The sequence below is a fragment of the Portunus trituberculatus genome, chromosome 35 (assembly GCF_017591435.1).
Source record: "Portunus trituberculatus isolate SZX2019 chromosome 35, ASM1759143v1, whole genome shotgun sequence".
Classification (NCBI taxonomy): domain Eukaryota; kingdom Metazoa; phylum Arthropoda; class Malacostraca; order Decapoda; family Portunidae; genus Portunus; species Portunus trituberculatus.
The window spans coordinates 13,137,782-13,161,333 of record NC_059289.1 but is presented as its reverse complement, the minus strand read 5'-3'; the positions used below and the strand labels follow the sequence as shown (position 1 = coordinate 13,161,333).

At 37.0% G+C, this 23,552-nt stretch overlaps 1 protein-coding gene across 16 annotated transcripts in view; it reads right to left on the bottom strand.

Annotated features, from left to right (window-relative positions):
- Positions 1–12,539: 12,539 nt before the first annotated feature.
- Positions 12,540–23,552, bottom strand: part of LOC123513061 (protein unc-80 homolog) — a 154,928-nt gene continuing 143,915 nt past the window's right edge. For 10 of the 16 annotated variants that reach the window (XM_045269877.1, XM_045269888.1, XM_045269882.1 and 7 more), the window contains 7 exons: positions 22,517–22,636; positions 17,929–17,958; positions 15,860–16,026; positions 15,574–15,752; positions 14,928–15,063; positions 14,687–14,797; positions 12,540–14,525 (listed from right to left, as the gene is read on the bottom strand). In XM_045269877.1, the coding sequence (XP_045125812.1) occupies positions 13,263–14,525; positions 14,687–14,797; positions 14,928–15,063; positions 15,574–15,752; positions 15,860–16,026; positions 17,929–17,958; positions 22,517–22,636 (2,006 nt within the window). In that variant the 3' untranslated portion in view covers positions 12,540–13,262. The remainder of the gene's footprint in view (positions 14,526–14,686; positions 14,798–14,927; positions 15,064–15,573; positions 15,753–15,859; positions 16,027–17,928; positions 17,959–22,516; positions 22,637–23,552) is intronic. The other 6 variants (XM_045269887.1, XM_045269891.1, XM_045269892.1 and 3 more) reach the window with 3 other exon arrangements.

Genomic DNA, 23,552 nt, shown 5'->3' with positions numbered 1-23,552 from the left:
ACCAGTGTCTGCTGAGTTTTAAACGTTCTCTTATCAGCTTGAATTCCTTCCCTCCTTCCTTCCTTCCTTCCTTTAGCCTCCTCCTGCTCGTGCTCCTCTTACTTCACTTCCCACCTTCTTCCTCCTCCTCCTCCTCCTCCTCCTCCTCCTCCTCCTCCTCCTCTGTCTCCTCCTCCTCCTGCCTGTCGAGATATATCGTTCTCGACAAAATAATGAGTTTCCGTCGGTGCGGCGCCTTAAGTGATATCATAATTTGGTGCCTTTTTAAGACGATTTCCAAAGGAGGCAGCTGGCGCTCTTGGATTCTCTGGGGAGATCTGAGGAGGTAGTGGAGGAGAGGACGCAGGGTTTTGCTTGGTCTCAGGTTAGAGGGGAGGGAGGGAATGGTTCTGAGAAGTGCAGGGAAGGAGGGGAAATGAAGCTAGTATACCTGATGCGTGAATGAGGGAGAGGTAGGACGGTGGAGAGGGAGGGATGAGGAAAGACATCAGAAGTTACATAAATGAATGTTCAATTTCGTTAGCAAGTCTTCAGGGAGAATTAATCTTCTGGGAAAAGTCACTGGCTATTAGAATTACTAATTTAAAAGAGATACAATGGCGGTTCTTTCTATAGAGTACTCTAGCTGATGAAAGGTAAGATTAAAGGTACAAGAAATTAACCTTTCGCTAAGGGACGTATCAAATTAACGAGGCATTACCGTCACCCGCTTACCAACATAGGAGCCTCGCAGGAACGGACTGCAGGATGGTGAACATTAATTTATGTAAAGCATGTCATTATATTCTTACTTATTACAGAACATCCTTTCTTTTGACGCACCTACCGTGTACATTTGCCTCGCACATTACTTCCCGCTCACGACCAAGCCAGATTTAATTACTTGTCTTGCCGGATCCGTGCCAAGCTGAATGAATGAAGTTACCGCTGCATGCAACAAATTCCCGGATAACTTGTAACAACCCATGAAAACTAAAGTACATACACCAAGAGTTACGTCGTACTTCTAAATTTATATGCAGTTCGCTGTTGTTCTTGCCCGCTGCCATGCATATTGTTAACGCAGTGAGCCATAAGACACAGATCAGTGGTGGCTGACTAAAAGGCGTGACCAGTGGCGGGCATGCGTGCAGGCGTGGCGTGACTAGTGGCAGACATGTGTGTGCAGGCTACACCTCGCAGGTCACATCTCTCTCTTGCCTGAATTATTGTGCTTGTTAATTTGTAAAACTTGGCATGTCGGTGACGGGTGTCCGAGGAATATGTATACGTATGTACAATTTCAGTAATATTTCACATTATTTTGGGACACTTAACCCATTATCAAATATTTCTTTACAATGCACTTACTTTAATATGTCACAAAAGACTCACTGCCTGACTGACTGGTTGATTTTATTGACTATTTGGCTGCGCTCACAACAACAAATGTGCAAAACAATACATACAAATAGTGAAAGAAAATACAAAGCCAGATAAAATGATATAATAAGAAATATCTGTCTTCATACAGTGAAGATACATAATTTGCCTTCGTTTGCTTCCTAATTTTGGCTAACTCTGTACTTATCTTTTAGAGAACCACCATTCAAGCGGGCCTTTTTTTTTTAATATTGTGTTGCCCTTGGCTGGCATTCTCTCCTGCATAAAAAAAAAAAAACCTTATGACACGATTCATGTTGTGGGTAAATGCTCAAAAATTAAGGGAAGCATTTAGATGAACCTAACATTGGTCACATTTCGCTTATGGTAAGTCTAATTGCTTTGAAACTTTAATATTCTGCATGAAGGTGTAAAAATTGGCTATTCTGTAAATGTCATCAAGTTTGGGTGAATGGTAGTTGATACTCAGTTTTTTTTTTCGTTTTTTTTTTTTTTTCACCAGTAGGTGTGCTCTAGTTTGAGGACACCTACATTTTTATTTCCATGGTGGCGTTGGTGGTGGCATACCTAACCCACTAACATAATAATGTACATCACAAAGTCCATGCCAGCGTTCCAGCCAGCCTAGGGCACCCCTGTATAAAATGAAGCGCCACTAACACACTAGAAAGACAGGGAAAGTGTGGCACTCCGGAGTAGCGCTCCTATGTGGCACTTCCATGTATGGTGACCATGAACTGTGCACCGAACATTTCTCGATCATAAAAGATTTATTAATCATCTTTGACCTGCAGTGGGAGGCGGTGGCATACTGGATAAGGTGGTGAGCATGGGATCGGGCAGACGTCCACGCGAAGGTTCGAATCCCACCACGTACAGCCTTAAAACACTTTAAAGTTACCTACATATCACCATGATACCCAGGTTCTAGGTGGTTACACCTAATATGGGTACCACTATAAATAAAATTGCCTGCGCCACTAATGGGCGGAAGCTGAACAGCGCTTCCAATACACTCTTCAAGTGTGCCTACAGGCGCAATAGGACTTAACCGTAAAAAAAAAAAAAAAAAGTAAAGTGTGTTTATTATTAACCAAATAACATCAATATAAGCACTTGATGGTGTCGTTGTTGTTGTTGTTGTTTTTATTGTTGTTTTATGGATTAGGAGAGGGCATCTTTTCAAATACAGTTCAACCTAAACTAATTTCATTGATCTAATTTAACTTTAGATTAGTCATGAAGCTGGAATGAGTGATTTTGCAGTCTGACTGACGCGAGTCTTTGGTATTATGGTGAAACAATTAATGTGATTCCATGACGTACAGAATGGAGGTACTCCTAGGCACGTGAGCTACACAGCACGTGGACTGGACGCTGTAGTTTTAAAGTAATGATGACGCTGAAATACATGCTGGCTAATCCCGCGATGACTGCAAGGCTTGCGTAGGTGTTGTTACTCATATTGCAGTAAACACATAAACAATTAGTATATTCAGGACACCGCGGTGAAGCACATTTCCTTGACTCTTCAGCAGCGCAGTCATGAGAAAACCTTCTTAAGAGCTACGGAATAGTTACGAGCTTGCTCTTACCCGCAACTTTCCTCACACCATAAGATCCTCTCACCACCAGGTCGCTGCCTGAATTGATCTGCATAAGTTTGACGTCACGCCAACTCCACCACAGCCAGTGTGGAGTGAGCTATCATTCCACATCGAACCACTATATGTATTCATTCCTGGGCAATACTGCATAACAGTTTATGACTGCAAGCGCTATCAACCATCTCTTGCTGCATTTATTTTTCTAAAGGCATAACTGTCCTTTGCACTCATCTATAAATAGCTAATGTATGTCACATTCCCGTACTTAGGCCATTCTATACTAAGCAACTCACGCCTGAAACTGTTCTGCGTTACACTGAATGAAGGCACGCACTAGCAACCTTCCCTTGCTTCATTTGCTTCAGTATAACTGCCCTTTCACGTTTACACCTTTATATATATATATATATATATATATATATATATATATATATATATATATATATATATATATATATATATATATATATGAACATAGAAATTTAAGAAGCTGCAAGAGGCCGTTAGGCCTACCCATGGCAGTCCCAGTGTTAACAAAACCACCTAACTCCACCTCTCATCCACATCCATAAATATGTCTAATCTTTTAACATGATTACTAATCCATTTATCCACCACTCTGATAGAGAAACAGTTCCTTTTCTGTGTTACGGCCCGTCCGTAACATACTCCACTACCATCACCTCCGCTTGTTACCTCGTTCGCCACCTCTCCGCCTCCCCTTCCACGTCACCGTCTCGTGAACCTTCCACGCCACCGTCTCATGAACCTTCCACGTCACCGTGTCATGAACCTTCCACGTCACCGTCTCATGAACCTTCCACGTCACCGTCTCATGAACCTTCCACGTCACCGTCTCATGAAGCCCCGCTACTGTCCCGAAGTTGGATTCACGCGGCCCCATTCGACTCAACCGGAAGTGTTGCTTTCTGGAAGTCAAGTCGAGGTCCAGGCCTCAACCAGTGAACACAACGCCTCTTGGGACTGCCGTGGGATCAACCATCACCCAGCACTTCACCACTGCGACACCTCATAAGTATCACTTCCCCTCGTCCCGTGTTTTCCACATTGCCTCCATATAGGATTAGGATTATTGTTAGGTATTAAGTTGGGTTCTTTATTGTTGTATTTATTTCTGGTTATATGTATATGTGTGTGTCATTTTCTTGTATTTCATGTTATATATCTGTGTTTCATGTTTCATGTTATATCTATGTGTCAGTTTCATTATGGGTTATTAAAATAGCTTTTTAAAGTGCCCCCTTTGCATTTCCTCACCAGTTGAACCTGCAGTGTTTTTTTTTTTTTTTTTTTTTGTTATTGTTCACCGGCTCCCCGATGCCAATCTTACCAGTTTAACCGGTGAACGTAACAATTGGCGACCGTGACAGGACCATTGTAACCCTTGTTCAGTGTCCCATTTTTCCAGTGACTTTTTTTCTGTGATTACATTATTTTTTGTTTCTGTGGTGTTGTGACTTTTTTTTTTTTTTTTGTGACTTACTCTGCGTGTGGTCTAAATTTACCTTTGTGCGATCAAGTGGCTCCCTCTGGGTTAAGTGCTTCGTGACTTTCATTGGTATCGCATAGCAGTAGTAGAGCAGGAAACCAGGTAGAAAGGCGTGTTCACCGATAGCACTTATCTCTTATTTTTTGCACATAGGCAGGTGTGTAATAAGTGTTATCCAAGTGTTGGGATCATCATATGTTCATGCGAACCCTCAATCCCCTCACTTCGCGGATCATTTTTCTCGCTAGTTAGAATCGGCCATTTTAACTAGTCTCTGACTAATCCGCCTCCTTATCAATAACAAGTCTCGGCACAATTCGCTCCTCACTCTCAAGTCTCGTAACTAGAGTAATCCGGATCCCTCTTAAGATGGATTGGGCAGCACCTGTATCACGCAGAACCTTTACATTTATTGCCTTGTCTTTACCATCAGTCAGGGACACTTTACCTTGATACATGTACGAGTCATAAAGTTCTAGAGGAGAGCTGACAGGGCCACTGGTTTCTTGTTCTCAAATGTGTTAGGTTTAGGGGCCACAAAAGAAAGTTGACGTTGAAAGGCCTTGCAATTTGGGTGTCTACATTTTTGGATAGTGTGTCCTGGTTTCTTACAGTATGTACACCAGGAGGAATTATATGCATTTGGCGAGAATCTGGTCAGCTTACCACCCGCGCCCCCAAAACCTTCCCCAAAGGAGGACCTAACATTAGATAGTGAACCACGACCTCTACTACCCAGGGATCCCATCAACAAAGCAAAGGCATCAGCCACTTTAGCGGCAGACATAAGATCACTCTCTCCCCGTTCTTCCACATGCCTCAGAATATTAAAGGGTAACTTGTTCTTCCATTCTTCCAGGACCATTAGATTGAGCAACTCCAAAAAGATGGTAATGTTTAGGGGGGCTAACCATTTCTTAAATTGTCTTAGTTTCTTACTAGCAAATTCAACATAGGTGTGAGACTCTGGTTTTACATACTTTCGGAACTGTTGTCTGTATCCATCAGAAGTGATAGAGTAAGCGTCTAGAATGTTACCTTTGATCTCTTCATACTCTACCTCATCACTAAGGCTGTTGTATACTCTATAAGCCTTTCCTACTAGCTTAGGGACAAGGAGAGACACCCACTGATCCTTGGGCCATTTATTCCTATTAGCAATGCTCTCAAAAGCGCGAAATGACCCGTCAACATCAGATTCATCAAAAGGGGGAACTAGCGGAGCAGGTGTAGCGGGATTAAAGCTTGCTAACTTTTTCTTTATATCTATTTCTTCCCCTCTAAACTTAGCATCATTTCATAGGTTTAACTCCTGAATTTCTAACTTTCTCCTGCCTTTTAAGTTGTAACTGAAATTCTCTCTTAATCTTCTTTTTCTGCCTGTAGTTGCATTTGTTTTTCCTGTAGTTGCATTTCTCTCGCTTCTTTTTCTGCCTGTAGTTGCAATTGTTTTTCATGCATCCGGTATTCTAGTCTAAACTTCTCAATTTCCCTCTGACTTATCCTGTTCTTCCTGGGGACTGTGTATTATAGTCCTCGTAGAGGCTGACATGGGAGTTAACTCTTCTATGGCATTTCCTAGCAACTGACCTTCTTGCACTAGATGTTCAACAACTACATTCTTAACAACCTCTTTAGTCATCTGAGACATGATGGGAACATCAAAATGTTTAGCGATGGTCTTCCACTGATCCTTTCTTTAAGTTCTTCCAGAACAGCACAAAAATCTTCAACGTTAAACTGAGCGGAAGCCATATTAAATAGATGTTAAAACAAAAAAAAATGATAAGCGAATTACTTAAGTGCAGAACTTGGCAGAGTGATGATAAAGGCAACCTTGGAAATTACCTAGATTATACTTAAGTAAACACTTATGAGTACAATCACTAATGAGGGTAAACTGCCCAATCCATCTTAAGGGAAGATGTCATCCCTAACATCAAACAGGCTTTCACTGGGGAGAAGGCGATCCTTACAGGTCTCGAATCACAGCTCTCCTATCCCTTGGCTAAAATTAGCTTACAGTGCCCTTTCATTTCAGGAGAGGTTGAGGTAGCCATTAAACCTGGTGAACTGCCAGTACCGGGGGTACATCTTGTACTGGGTAATGATCTTGCGGGTAACTTGGCTGTTCCAAACTTAATTGTTCTTGATTCTCCCTTAACAGAAAGTCCCACTAAGACCCTGGACGAAACATCCCCACTTCTTCCCAGTGTGTGCAGTCACCAGGTCTCAGTCCAAGTCCCCTGCCCTTTCACCACCTCCTCCACCAATGATTGCCTCTACTGACAACTTGTACAATAACATCATTTCAAAGGAGAATTTGATTAATGCTCAGGAACAGGATCTCACTTTGGCTAAGATCAGACATGTTGCCAGTGAGACAAAGGATATGTCTAAATTGCCTTGTTTTTATTATCAGGAAGGAGTCCTGATGCGTGCCTACAGACCTCCTGAACTGAAACAACTAGACACCTGGTCAGAAACACATCAAGTTGTCATCCCTTGTCTGTAAGACCAGCCATTATAGAACTAGCTCATGATGGATTGTCAGGTCATCTAGGCATCCAAAAACCTACAAGAAGGCTCTTCAACATTTTTTTGGCCAGGAATGAAAAAGGATGTGTCACACTATGTAAAAACATGTCACATATGTCAAATTGTGGGTAAGCCTAACGAACGCCTTGTGCCAGCTCCTCTGACGCCTATTCCAGTTCAGACGGAGCCCTTCGAAAAGATCATTCTAGACTGCGTAGGGCCCTTACCCAAAACCAAACGAGGGAATCAGTATTTGTTAACCCTCATGGATCCCACTACCAGGTACCCTGAAGCATTCCCTCTTAAGAACATCACATCAAAGACCATTGTAAAACATCTAATACATTTTTCACCTCGGTAGGAATTCCAAAACAAATTCAGTCTGACAAGGGTAGCAATTTCACTAGCAATTTTTTCCAACAGATAGTGAATGAGCTAAACATCGACCATGTAACCTCCTCGGCTTACCACCCCAATCCCAAGGCTGTCTGGAGCGGTTTCACCAAACATTAAAATCCATGATGAAGAAGTATTGCTTGGAGCATCAAGGAGACTGGGATGAAAGTATCTCTTTCCTTCTCTTCGCTTTAAGAGAATCTCCTCAAGATTCTTTAGGTTACTCCCTTTTGAATTACTCTATGGTAGACAGATCAGGGGGCCTCTCAAAATATTAAAGGATCAATGGTTTACTCAAAATACTCCTTCAAGCCCCAGTGTGTCTGACTACATCAGTAACCTTAAGAATAAAATCAGTGAAGTCAGATCTTTTGCTAAATCAAACTTCCTCAAATCTCAAACTAAAATGCAACAGAATTCTCTTCCCAAATCTGTCATGAGAAGTTTCAAACCAGGAGACAAGGTTTTACTTTTTCTCCCCACTCCAGGCAATGCTCTTCACAGTAAGTTCATGGGACCTTATGTTGTGGCTCAAAAACTAAGTCCATTAAATTATGTGGTCCACACTCCTGACCGTCGTAAGGATTCCCAACTAGTTCATATTAACCTAATGAAACCTTACCACTCCAGAGAACCAGAGGACGACTTGTCTCGCACTGTACCTGTATGTCTGGTAGGGAAGGAGTCTGGTCCTGTGCCCCATGAGGAAGAGTCCGACATCGAATTCCTCTTCTCGTCACCTAAAGGACGCCCCTCAAACAGCCAAATCATGTCCAACCTTGATGAGGTGTTTCTTTCCTTAACACCTTCACAACAGTCTGATCTTAAAAGTTATTGCTAGACTTTTCAGAAATCACAGGTGACCTTCCAGGACTTTGTACTACTATCCAACATGATATAACATTAATATCTAATGACATCAAGCCTATGACAACCAGCCTATCGCATTTCACCCATTAAAAGAGACTTGATGAAAAAAGAGGTAGACTATCTGCTCTGTCATCACCTTGCAGAACCTAGTATATCCCCTGGGCTTCTCCCTGCATGTTAACATCTAAGCCAGATGGTAGTAGTCGATTTTGCACCGGCTACAGGAAATTAAATAAAGTGACGGTGCCAGACTCCTACCCATTACTCTTGATAGAGGACCTTGTAGATAGCATAGGAGTAGCCAAATTTGTAACCACTATAGACTTACTTAAAGGTTACTACCAGATTCCCCTCTCGGACGAGGCCCGAATAATATCCGCCTTCATTACCCCCTTCGGACTATACCAATACACAGTGATGCCCTTTGTCTTGTTTATATATATATATATATATATATATATATATATATATATATATATATATATATATATATATATATATATATATATATATATATTTATTTATATATTTATATATATATTTATTTATATATTTATATATATATATATATATATATATATATATATTTATTTATATATTATATTATATATATATATATATATATATATATATATATATATATATTATATATATATATATATATATATATATATATATATATATTATATATTATATATATATATATATATATATTATATATATATATATATTATATATTATATATTATATATATATATATTATATATTATATATTATATATATATATATTATATATTATATATTATATATATATATATTATATATTATATATATATATATATATATATATATATATATATATATATATATATATATATATATATATATATATATATATATATATATATATATATATATATATATATATATAATATATATATATATATATATATATATATATATTATATATATATATATATAGTATACTATATATATATATATATATATATATATATATATAGTTACGCCACTGGTGAGCACTAATGTTATTTAATTATTGTTAATATCACAGGTAGTGTCGTTTTCCTACTTCCTGTATTTGTTTTTTTTTTGTTTTGTTTTTTCTAAGGGATGGGGGATGGATAGTCACCGGCCAACAAAATTCTGAGAGAAAATAAAAGTATTTCACGTGCCATTTCCCAAGAAGACAGCCTAATAGAAAAGTTAGACGATGGAGAATGATGGCTATTCCTCTTGCGTATGACACATCCCTCCCTCCCTCATCCTCCTCCAGCATGCCTATCATCCCAATCTCACTGCTGCTAAACTTGTTTTTTTTTCATTTCTTTCAACATGAATCCTAACTTGAAGTGTTTTAGTCCTCCCCAACTCATCTTTCAGATCATCAGTGATACTCAATCTGCATTCCAGTCAAGACTGAAGGCTAACACGGTTTGGTAATAGCATCACTTTAGCTATCTTCTTTCCCAGCCTCCATATCTGCACAGGCATATCTCTCCTATCACCACTGCCACTGCTGCTGTGCTTTACACAGCCTCTCATCTCTAGTGACAATCATCATTTACAATCACTCCCGATATGGTATGTTACTTGTTAGGAACTGTATTCCCTGCTCCACATCCAAGCTCTCTTCCCAACATCTCATCTCTTTGGATGGACTATTGCTATTAAGTGTATTCTATCTCATGGTATCACAAGAAATCAAATCATATATGAAATGAAGCTTAAACATCCGATTACTGAAGAACATCCCAGCTGCTGAACTGTGTAAGGCTAAGTCTACCATGCATAGGTTACTCTAATCTAATTCCAAGTGGGGAGAAGTAGTTAGTGGGGTGCCACAGGGCTCAATTTTAGTGTCCTTATTATTTTAATATATATCAACGACTTGGATAGTGGAATTATTAGTGACATTAGTTAATCTGCAGACGACGACAAAGATAGGTAGATTAAATAGATCCAATTCGGATGCCATGGCCTTGCAGGCAGACTTAGATAGGATAAGAGAATGGACAGATAGATGGCAAATGCAATTCAATATTAACAAGTGCAAGGTACTGACCATAGGTAGAGATAATCCAAGCAATAGGTACACGATAGATAATGTAGCACTAGGAAGTTCCATGTATGAGAATGATTTAGGAGTCATAGTTGGCTCTAATCTCAGTACAAGAAAGCAATGTATTGAGGCCAGGAATAAGGCAAGTAGAGTATTGGGATAATTTTTAGAAGTGTTAAAAGCAGGAATCCCGAAGTGATACTGAAATTATACTTGGTGCTGGTCAGGCCACATCTTAACTATGCGGTACAATTCTAGTCCCAACATTTTAGGAAGGATATAGCTCTGTTGGAATCAGTGCAAAGGAGGATGACTAAAAAGATACAGGGAATGAGGGATATTCCCTATGAAGAGAGACTGAAAAAAACTCAATCTGCATTCCTTAGATAGATATAGGTTAAGAGGAGATCTGATAGAAGTATTTAAGTGGTGTAAGGGTTTTAACAAAGCGGACATAAATGTAGTTCTTAGGATCAGTAGCGGGGAGAAAACCAGAAATAATGGGTTTAAACTTGAAAAATTCAGGTTTAGGAAAGAAATGGGAAGAAACTAGTTTTCAAACAGTGGTTGATGAGTGGAACAGTCTCAGTGGTCATGTAGTCTAGTCAGAGCTGAGTCAATAGGCAGCTTTAAAAGGTTAGATAAGTTTGTGGATGGGAATGATAGATGGAATTAGGTAGCTTAAACACACAGGGACTGCTTCGTATAGGCCTGGTGGCCTCTTGCAGCTTCCCTCTTTTCTTATGTTCTTATTGGAAAGGAGACATCAATCTTACTGAGTCGCTGCAAGCAAGTTCTTTGGGAATAATATATTCATATTTCTCTTCCCTGTGGGTGTGTTCCTGGTAGTGGCACATGGATGTGGCACTCTTTCACTTCTATATTGGTGGCCATTGTGGTCTCCCAGAACAAATACTGTTTATGTAACAGACACTTCCTCTTGCTTTTGATGCCCTGGCCATACTGAGTCAGTGAAACACTTCCTTCTCTGATCTCTCTTTCAAGGAGCAGTTACTATTCTCTCCTTTAGTCTGTCTGCTTGGAGTGTTTGGAATCTGACACTTTTGGTTCTGGTGGATGGTATTGTTTTTTGGCTTCCCCCTCAACTCCAGTTAGGAGTAAAACCTGACTGTAGTACTTGTCAATATGGCTATATTCCTGTTCATAGGAGGAAAGGTTAGTCTGAAAAACGCAAATGTCTGACATGATTGCCGTGACGCTGCTGATGGGTCCTGAACCCTCATGTACAAGTGAATAATATTTTCTAAATAAACGGGGATCTGATGTATTATCATCCTATTATGCTCCAGAAAGTCGCCACTGAATAAACAATCATGTGAAAATTTTATGTAAACCAAATAAATACAAATAGCAAAACAAGGACAAAATTATGGAAATCTTTTGGCATGAATATCTCAAAAAATGTTTTTTTACACTTCAAAAATTTCCACTAAATTGGTGGAGAGAGAGAGAGGGGGAGAGAGAGAGAGAGAGAGAGAGAGAGAGAGAGAGAGAGAGAGAGAGAGAGAGAGAGAGAGAGAGAGAGAGAGAGAGAGAGAGAGAGAGAGAGAGAGAGAGAGAGAGAGAGAGAGAGAGAGAGAGAGAGAGAGAGAGAGAGAGAGAGAGAGAGAGAGAGAGAGAGAGAGAGAGAGAGAGAGAGAGAGAGAGAGAGAGAGAGAGAGAGAGAGAGAGAGAGAGAGAGAGAGAGAGAGAGAGAGAGAGAGAGAGAGAGAGAGAGAGAGAGAGAGAGAGCAGTTCAACTAGGACTTTAGTCCCTGGGGTCGGTCAGAGTCCGACATCATGAAAGATCATGAAATCCGATATATTGCGGTCCAAGTTATTAAGGTTCAATAGCAGTACGTACCGGTACTCAACTTGTTTCTTCCTCAACATGCCTTATTGGATGAGTTAAAACATCATTCCTAGAATACTCCTATATATGCTGACTATATATGCTGACTGAACCATGTAATCAACAGATCCAAGTGGTCCTAGACAATAGCAACAACCTTTTTGTGAAGAACTGTCTTTGCTTGTCATACATGTCGGTCTGTTGTGCCTCTCACCTGTAGCCATTGTGTTCTACCTTCGTGAGATATGAATGAATATTTTTTGAGGAATGACATGATGAAAGGCACATAAATGAAATAGGATATGTCTTAGTGCTTATATATTTTGCATGGTTTCTAAATATACTTTATGAATATATTTTGCCAATATGTATCTTCTTTTAACAAACATTAATAAATATAATATTTCCCTTATATATTCTGAATCTATATTTGTCAAAAGCATCTGTTATAATAAACATTGATAAAATACACTCTTGTATAATCTGCAACTGTATGTATATGACATGTATATTTTGACATATTTTGCATTGGTTCCTATAACCAAGCTCTTAACAGAATACAATAAGCTATCACATAAAAGTAATAAGATATATGTACTATGACAAACTTTTTGATCTCTACATCTTTGTAACATTACCACTGATGTAATTGTTTTGTAAATTTCAGTTTTCTGGATCAATACATTACTAGAACGTTACTTTTAGAAATAATGAGCAAAACTAAATGGAACACTACATAAGAATGCTATTTAACTAAATTATGCAATATATATAATATTGACATATTGTAAAACACTTATTAGTCTAATGTTGAAAGATGGTTAAATTGTTCTATGCAAGATATAGTGTTCACATTAAACTGAGAATAACAACAAAATATTCAACATAGAAATATGAAGTAAATTATAAATGTTTATGAAAATATATAATAAAAGATTGTGTTTAAAATTATCATCCTTTTTAACATTAAAGATTAATCAAATAGTGTATCCCACTTCTAAAAGATGGCTAGTTTCCATATGGCATCTAAATAAGAGTATCTTCATCCCTTTCAACCATCAGTAATGACTGCTCAGAAGGTGTGCGTCTATCAAAGCGTCTCAGAAGGGAAGTCAGTTCCCCTGTTGCTGTACTCTCCCCTGATTTGCCTTCATGATGACCTTCCTTACCTTGTTTTGATTTTCCCTGCTGCTCATAGTAGTGTGTTGATGTTCCTGATGCTTCTGTCACACCAACTCCCTCATGTCTGCTTCCCCACACTCGCTGTTCTTTGTCTTCCCCTTCAGTCCATGAATGTCTCCACACAGTTGGTTGAGATGATGGCTGGGAGGAACGAGCAGGCTTGGCAGGTTTCCAAGAAGTAGTTGTATGGCTGGACTGATGGCTGGGCAGATGTGAGGGTTGGGTGAGTGAAGAGCTATGAGAAGAGTGATGCACATCATGTACTGAGCATACTGACTGAGGGGAATGAACAGTAGGTTTGGAAGTCACTGCTGTCTGACTTTGGTGTCGTACATGACTGGTCTTTGCTGTAGGATCTGGTAAGGAAGCAGGATGCATTGAAGAAATATCATGTGTATAATAAGCAGTGTGGGGAATGTGCTTAGTATAATCCATGCTCTTAGTATGAGATCTATAGGCTGAGTGTGTGGATTGCTGAGATGTGTGACGGCTAGATGTCTCAATTACATGTTTAGAGGAAGGAGCAGTTTGACCATGGTAAAACGACTGAACTGTGTGCTGTTTTGACTGGTTAGACAAGGTTGAATGTATGGGTTGAGACTGCCGTGTTGGGTGATGGTAAGAGGAAGAAGCAGGTGGTATAGCACGAGGTGTGTGTCCATGTAATGGTCCACTTGAACTCTTGGTGTGAGGAACTTGGGATGTGGTAGAGGTCTGGTACGTGTGTGGACTTCGAGAGGTTCTCTCAGCTACCTGTTGGGTGGTGTCTGAAAAATGTACAGAGTGATGTGCATGTGTAGCATGACCTGTGTGTTGTGAGGGTGGGTACGGCGCATGGCCAGAATGTGTAAAGTTAGTAGCGTGTGCTCTATGAAGTGTATAAGGTATGTCTGCTGCACCAACTGACACTGTAGAATAAGTCACATGACTAGCTGGATAAGGAGTTGACTCAATATGCCTTGATGGATGAGTTAAAACATCATTCCTAGAATACTCCTGCTGGGTGTGATGGATGGCTCTGTCAGGCACTGGTCTGGGGACCACAGTGGAAGATGGATGGGAAACAACAGCTGAAGATTTCTCTGAAGTATCTTGGATCATATCAACCTGTAATAAAAGATTAATTCAATTCATACATAATACTATACAAGTTAAGCATTTTCTAGAATTGCTGAAATACTGTACTTTGTCACAATTGAAAAATAACTCGTAGCTACACATAAAATTTCAATTTCAGCTGTGCACAGCATGTATGTATTTGTACATACCTTCTTTCCTGACTGCATGGTTTCATGGAAGAGAGTTTCAGCTACAGAACCTTTCCTTGACATGGGTGCAGGTGGTCCTCCCAGTGGCTCTCTGTACCTCCCTGTTCGAACCTGAAGGAAAAGTGCACATCAAGTATCATGCTGAGCAGCAGTACACTAAGACTATGCTAGAAAATCTTCAACATAACTTTGTTTAAAACTACTGAAGTCTTTATTAACATTATTCTTTAAAAGAACTTGCCTGCATCTCTAAGCGTTCAAGCTCTTGAAGACTCATATCAAAGCCTCCAAAACTCTCTCTATAGCCTGATATGGTTGAGGTTTCCATGTTGCTGATCTCACTCACGCTTTCTGGTTCTGGCTGGATCATGCTGGATCTTGTGTAACAAACGTTGTGTTAGTTTTAGATTGATTTAAAAATTATGAGACCAGATATTCTCATGAAATTAAAGAGATAAAAATTAAGTTGCCAATACAGTATTGCACTAGTGCAAAGGAGAATTCACACAAGATAGCTCAAATTAATTTGTACTACAAAATCAAATTCTAAATTCCGTGTTATATATATAAAAAAAAAAAAAAAAAAAAAAAAAAAAAAAAAAAATGAATGAAAGAATTATCTGGAGTACAAATTAAATTATACAGAAAACAAACAAATTAAATTATACAGAAAACAGAGTTAAAATCTAAATATACAAATACATACATTTGATAATCTTTTAAAAAAAATTATTGCATATTACATATCTCCTATTGCTCTCCAAAATTTGATATCCTGAATAATTATATTCATCATGCAGATGTTTATCAAATATTGAATTAGAATTAATCTTTAATTTAGCTTTTTAATAAAATAAACATAGAAGAAATCACACAAATTCCCTTACTTTGGTTTTTCTTTCTTAGTGGAGCCATGAGTCTGAGTCTTAAATTTGTCTTCAGGAATCAGTGGCACTGAGAGTTCTCTGAGTGCCGGGTCTTCAGTCACTATCTGGCTGCCAGTGACGGGGGGCAGCCGTGTTGGCTCAACATCAATGTGGGCAACTTGAGGCTGGCGTTCTGGAGCCTAATTTACAAAAACAAGTATAGAAAATATATTACAATTACAGAATCACTGTAACCTGGTTACCTATATGAATTGTTGAAGAAAATATTGCATAATAACACAATTACCTCTGATTGCCCATGTTTACTCTTGCGAAACCGGAAGGTTTTGCGGGACTGAGCCATCTGACGCTGCAGGCGAGGACGCACGCCACTCCGTGTACTTTCCTGGTTATCTCCTGGAGTGCGGGCTCCATCACCCTGACTGGTGGGTGTTGACACACTACTATCTTCCCCTGCCAGATGCATCAAAAGTAGTTGAAGAACAGTTCTTAAGAGATTTTAAAGTGACATTCACCTGTTATGCATATTCAAAGACATATTGGTAGTTAAAAGGTCACTTCATAATATACTATGCAAATTTAGAAATGTTAGGCAAGTTATGAGTGAAATTTACTACAAAATCACTGTCTGCCCTTATTTTTATCTTCACAAATATTACTGAAATGTATCTATATCACACAGCCTACATATTTTATTAAAATGGTTGCTACTTCTAATTTACAGTGCAAAGGGAAATTGACTGATATACAGACCTCTATATGTGGTAGTTATCTAACATTTAATATATGTACATAAGTTTTACCTAAGATGGGATGAAAATTATTTACAAATTTATGAATTTCCTCGTTCAACAACTGAAGTATCATTAAATATCAAATATTCATCTTATATGCCACGTTTTAAACGATATTTGATAAAGTATTTATATTCCTGCTGTATCATCTAAATGGAAAATCTGCTTTTTAACTATTATATGACATCTAAATTTCCATATCAAGAAAACTCGCAATTACTTGCATGTTTTCCACTTTCTGCATTATTATTATATATTTACAATACAGGGAACATCTTGAACAACACAGTATATACTAAAGTTGCCCAGTGCCAGGGTATAATATGTTGTATGCATATGCAGACTTACCTTGAAAAATAAAAACAATATAATAATAATAAATAACAACAAAGTAATTAGGTTATTGAAAACTGGGGAAAATTAATTTTGTTTGACCTAAAATGTAACTATTGGCTTCCTTTTTCTACATAGCTTCAACCTCCATATAATCAAGACACCACAAAAAACAGTGCCAGAGTAAAATTCCAGACACTTCCATACTTGTGAGTGGAGTGTGAAATACTCATCTTTGTGCTCTCTTACAATCTGAGGACCACGAGATTGAGGCAAAAGTCTATGGGGTTTATGTATCCAGTTTCGTTTATCCCTTTATTGGCAAGAAGTACTATTGATGTGAGATTTTACATGATTTTATGCATAAGAAGCCTGATCCATTAAAAAAGACAGGGAAAATTCCAAAATCCCTGGCACTGGGTTATTCAAGAATGCTTCCACCACCTGTCAGATTAAAATGTTGTTATACTAAACAACAAAATATAAAGAAGCTACTTTATTTCACTAATTTCAAACAAGAAACAGTACGTATATAGTTATAAAAATGATGCAGTGACATGGGAGAACTGAACCATCTTGAGATAAAGAAATTTAGTGTAAAGCATATGTCCAGATTTTCTGCATGCTGAAAGAGACTACTGGTGGGGACCATATCGTGGAAATCTTTACTATGAGATGGCAAACATACATAGTCACTCCTGTGGACTATGCACATTCAGTAATATTTTTCCTTGTCTTAGCATCCTTTCTGAGATGTAACACTAAGTGTGAGGTATGAATAATTGAAATAAAGAGAGAAAAATCCACTTAATTTTGTCATGATAAACATGGTAGTGGAAATAAAAACACTGCAATAGTATATCAATAAAGTTAAAGAAATCTTGACATCAACATAGATTATTTTACATTTCTGTTAGCATCATTTCTTTTCATGATTTCAATTGTCTTTCAAGAGACATCTAAAGACTGTCTACACTATTGAAGACTGTCAAAATTGTGAAGTACTAACTATGCCTTTTTTTTTCAGAAATGGTACTTTTCTAGCTCTAGAATATAGATAACCAAACTATTTAAAGCATACATGCTTATGTATAATTTAATAGCTCAAGTACTATACATATTAGTTCCTACTCTATTGTAAGTACATTATTACTTTCTTTTTACAGGAAGGGCTCAAGAACTGCATCTAAACTGTAAATCAATTCCCTTTTTCTCTGTAATTACTTACACCAGATATGAGGACCATGAATTACACAGCCTGAAATAGGAGTAATCAATATTCAACCTGATCAAGCTTTTTCTTTTCTCAAATTTACAGATAAGTGAGACAATGTAAAGGAAAAGTAGATACGAGGTATTTTGAAAAATATAGGCACAAATATGGTAGACTGCTCGCTCTATATAGCATCATATTTAGGTTTACAAATAATACTTGCAAATGAGCAGAGAGAGAGAGAGAGAGAGAGAGAGAGAGAGAGAGAGAGAGAGAGAGAGAGAGAGAGAGAGAGAGAGAGAGAGAGAGAGAGAGAGAGAGAGAGAGAGAGAGAGAGATTTTTTTTTTTTTTTTTTTACTTATGAGAGATCCTGGTCATGAGGGAAAGAGTTCAGAGAAGGTATCAGTCCCTAAAGTTTAGAGAGCAGTCCAAGACCATAGTCAGCAACTACTTTGAGAAGTGTCTTGAAAACTCTATCTTGAAAGAGTTTAAAGCATAGGCTGGAGAAGGTACGGAAACAGGCATGGAGTTCCAGAGTTTACCAGTATAGAGAATGAAAGATTGAGAATAATGTTTAACTATTGCATTAGGAAGGTAAATAGATATGAGAAAGTAAGTAGAGTTTTGTGCAGCTAGGGTGTGGGATGTGGATGGCATGGACAGGACCATCACATAGGAAATTTAATATGAAAAAATTTAAATAGGATACTATTTCCTAAAACAGGGCTAATATCAATTGCAAAGGATCATTAGAACTATCCAAAGTGTTGATAAGTAGCTAGACAATTAAATGGAGGTCAAAAACACCTGGTTGTCAACTGGCAATCAATAAATGATGGATTCAATTGGGATTCAAGCAACATTTAGCATTTTTTTCATTTTTTTTTTTATGTAAGAGGTGTTGTAGATGGTGATGAAACCATTCAGGTGATCTTCTACAACAGTAGTACTATCATTAAATAAGTAGTGAATAATAGATATTTTTGTAATCAATGTTTGGATATCATTTGTAGTCTGAAACTAAATGATGAGGATTGATGAACTAAAGAATTTAGATCCAAGATCTAGATAATGCTCCACAAATTTTTCAAATGTGATGACCTTAAAGTACAATGTAATTAAATAAATTAATAAAAATTATTCAAATGAAAAATTTGAAATTGTTTTAAACATCTCCAATACAATTCATTCAGGAAGGAATTACTTAAATCATATCATATATATATATATACTTATATACAGAAGTTGTTACACTTCATAAGTAGAACTTTGCCTCAAAAAGAAACAACACATAATAAGAAAACCATTCAATGGAGATAAGTGAGATGATCCTAGAGGACTGCACAAGGACACAAATCAAGACTTTTCTGGTGTGGTCATCCTATTGAAGAAGTCTGGTGGTGGTGGTGGTGAGGTCTCAGACAAAGATAAATAGATATCAAAAATGCTTACCACATCAGTATATTACTCAGATCAACTGGAAGCAACATTTAATCAACCCCCTAAAACAAATTAAACAAATTGAACAAAATGAAAAATTCTGTAAGTCACCATCTTTAAAATTAAGAATTAGCACTTACTTTTCACCCATAAAAGAAAATTATAGAAAAAAGGTAGTAGTAGTAGTAGTAGTAGTAGTAGTAGTAGTAGTAGTAGTAGTAGTAGTAGTAGTAGTAGTAGTAGTAGTAGTAGTAGTAGTAGTAGTAGTAGTAGTAGTAGTAGTAAATATACAGGATATCTCATCAGTTAAGATATACGAAGTTTGTCCGGAAAGTATCCAACCATTCATAATTTCAAAAAATGTGTCTAACCTAGGACATTGGTGCCCTACTCTCCTTCAAAGTAGTCTCCTTCGGACCTCACACACTCCTCCCAGCGTCACTTCCACATTTCAAACATTTTGCAAAGTCCTCTCTTGGGATCTTCATGAGCTGGGTGGTGGAATGTTTTGCCAAAAATCCTTATGCAACATGTGAAAAATGAGCAGGTGCATTATCATGATGAAGGATCCAGTCTCCACTATTCCACAGCTGCACACATGTCGTGCAGGGATTTTTGGCAAACCATTCCACCACCCAGCTCATTCAGCCCCCTACAGCCTATATCTATCTCTCTGTGATTTTTGGATTTTCCCAAAGTTAAGATCACCTTGAAAAGGAAGGAGAGTTCAGTTCATAGAAGAAATTAAGAATAATGTGATGAGTCAGCTGATGAAGATCCCAAAAGAGGACTTTGCAAAATGTTTTGAAATGTGAATGGGATGCTGGGAGGAGTGTGTGAAGTCCGAAGGAGACTACTTTGAAGGAAAGTAGGGCACCAATGTCCTAGATTAGACACATTTCTTGAAATTATAAACGGTTGGATACTTTCCAGACAGACCTCGTACATACTTTGGGATTTGACAGTTCAATAATTCTAAGTAAAAAATACATTAGACACATCTGTTGCATTTTGTATTACCTATTTTGTGAGAATGTACAAGTTGTGTGGTGCGAGAACTGCTCGACTGGTGGACCTCTGCCTCTTGCCCTCTTTCTCAGCTTGATACATACTTGAGTGGTGCCATTCAGCATCAAATAATAATTTTTTGGTACAATTTATGCAGTCAAAGCCTTACATTTAACTGGTAGCAAATGACATTAAATCTTAGCATGTGTCAATGAAGGAAATTTATAACTATGTAAAACACCATAACACATCAATAAAGTATAGTGGTAAAGTGCTAACTTTTAAACATCAAAGCCAACTCATTGTCAAATGACAGGTCTTGCTAATCAGCTGACTTGCAAACTGTCTTTTTGCTGTGAAGACTCCTTTCACATTCAATAACAAAATATTCGTACTTGCTATTCATGATATAATATTCATTCTATTATGGGAATGCAGTTCAAAACAGAATCATCTGGATGACAATCACTACAAGAATGCAAACTCAATTACTACATTCCATAAAGGGACAAATTCACAGGACAAAGCACAATTTGACATCATTTAGAAAGAATGCTGTATAATCTATAGGGGCTTTTACAGGACTGACAGGAACACCAGCTCATCATAAAACTGGTGACTGGCCATGAATAGTTTATTGAAAAAGTAGCACTTAACAACACTGTATAGCTGTGTTATCTGAACATACATTTCCTCACTAGCATACAGAAAAAAATCATTTGTCATTTGCTACCCATTTTCCTATAAGGCTTTGACTGCATACATTTTACACAACAAATAATCACTTAATGCTGCATGATATATGCTATTTGAGCAAGTAGCAAGCTGAGAAGGAGGAAATGAGGAGGAGATACATCCACATGAGCAGCTTCTACAGCACACAACTTAATACATTCATTTCTTGTGAAATAAAGCAAAACACAGCATAAATGTATAGAATATTTCTGACTTAGAACTACTTGACTATCAAATCTTAAAGTATGTACCTCAACTTGTAAGATACCCTGTACAATAATAATATTAATGGCAACAATAACAACAACAGCAATAATAATAATAATAATAATAATAATAATAATAATAATAATAATAATAATATCAATAACTGATAATAACAAAATAATAATGATGATAGCAGTAATAAATATATCAACAACTATATTAACAATGCAAGAAATAAGTAGATAAAAATACTCAACATAGCAAAATCTATAAGGAAAGTACTTATAAAAGAAAAAAAAAAAAAAATCTTGAAATGTTTAGATCATCCAATCAAGACGTTCTGGTATCTTGATAAATAATAGTTTTAGTGATAACTAGTAAAGCATCAAATGTCCTATGCTGCAATGGTGCTTGACGGAAAGTGCTCTGAAATGCAGAGTAATATATGGATGAAACAAAAGGTAACATTTTTTATTACAAAATCTTTTTTCAAGATCACTGAAAACAAAATTGACTGTTAATCTAACAGTTAATGTGTGAGAGTGTGCAAATTATATATATATATATATATATATATATATATATATATATATATATATATATATATATATATATATATATATATATATAATGAGGTGGTAAGCTGTATAGAATGATAAATAAACTAGACATTTCTTATATTGATGCAGTTTTCCTAAAGCTGAGGAAATGACATTCATTCCACTGTCACAAAAATTTAAAAAAGAAACAAACTATCTAAATCCTGCCTGTAGCAGTAAAAATCTATATAAATAATATATATCACTATCCTCTTAACTAAAATCATCACATCAAATACACACAAGCAATCCTATCTGAACACTTTAATAGAGAAGTGTGACCTCCCCTTCCTCTGTAAACACACACACACACACACACACACACACACACACACACACACACACACACAATATTATGTATCATTTTCCGTCACAATACATACAGCACATTAGTTTTGGTAAAGACTTTCAATTATACAGGATTGCAGAAGAGTTAATATAATTAAAAATACACTGAACACATTTGTACAGTGAAACTGAAAACTTAAGATAAAAAAAAATCAGCAGCTCTGGCATCTAGTAAGATATAATAAAAGCAATACTTTTATTACACAAGAAATACTATATTAATTCCTATATTACATACACAGCAAAGCCTTACACACATACTTACCCGGAATGGCAGGCACACTGCTTGCCTGCAAGTTAGGTTTAGACCCTCGTTTGCGCAGTAGAAAGGTCTTGCGATAGAGGCGAGGCTCTGAGGTGGTGTGTGGGGAGGGCCGCAGAGAGCCTAATGGGGAAACACGAGAGGGTGCCACACCGAGCCACGCCAGACAAGCCAAGCCCGGGAGTGGAGAGAGGAGGTACCCGAACCCAGCAGACAAGAGAGCCAGCAGCACGGCAGAGGTGGGGGGATGTACAAGGGGAGGGACAGTCAAAGACACCATCAGTTACAGGCAACCAAAGTTCAAGCTGTGGATGGCTGCACCAACTCAAAACACCTTTATCATGATTTGTCATTGCAGTAATACCTAGGCAGTATATCATATATATATATATATATATATATATATATATATATATATATACAATTATATATAGTATATATATATATATATATATATATATATATATATATATATATATATATATATATATATATATATATATATATATATATATATATATATATATATATATATATATATATATATATATATATATATATATATATATATATATATATATATATATATATATATATATATATATATATATATATATATATATATATATATATATATATATATATATATATATATATATATATATATATATATATATATTATATGATTAGAATTTGGCTTTATAGAATTTTCAGACAAATTCTGTCCTTCATTTCATTGTCTTTCTGCTACAGTATGAAAATGGCTTGTGAAAATAGTTTAGTCTTAAGTAGACTAAAGTATTTAAGCAGTATTCACTAAGCTGAATGTGATCATGTTCATATCAACTGAAAACTTGAATTACATTTTTATAAAAAAAAAAAAAAAAAAAAAAAATTACAGGTGCATGAGAGTATAGGCGCCATCCAAAGTACTCCGGCTTTAGTACACCAGCTGCAGTACACTGGCTGTGGGCTTGAGTCGTCACAAAGGAAAAGAATGGCACACAAGACAAAGGGAATAGTCACGCCACAAGAGTGG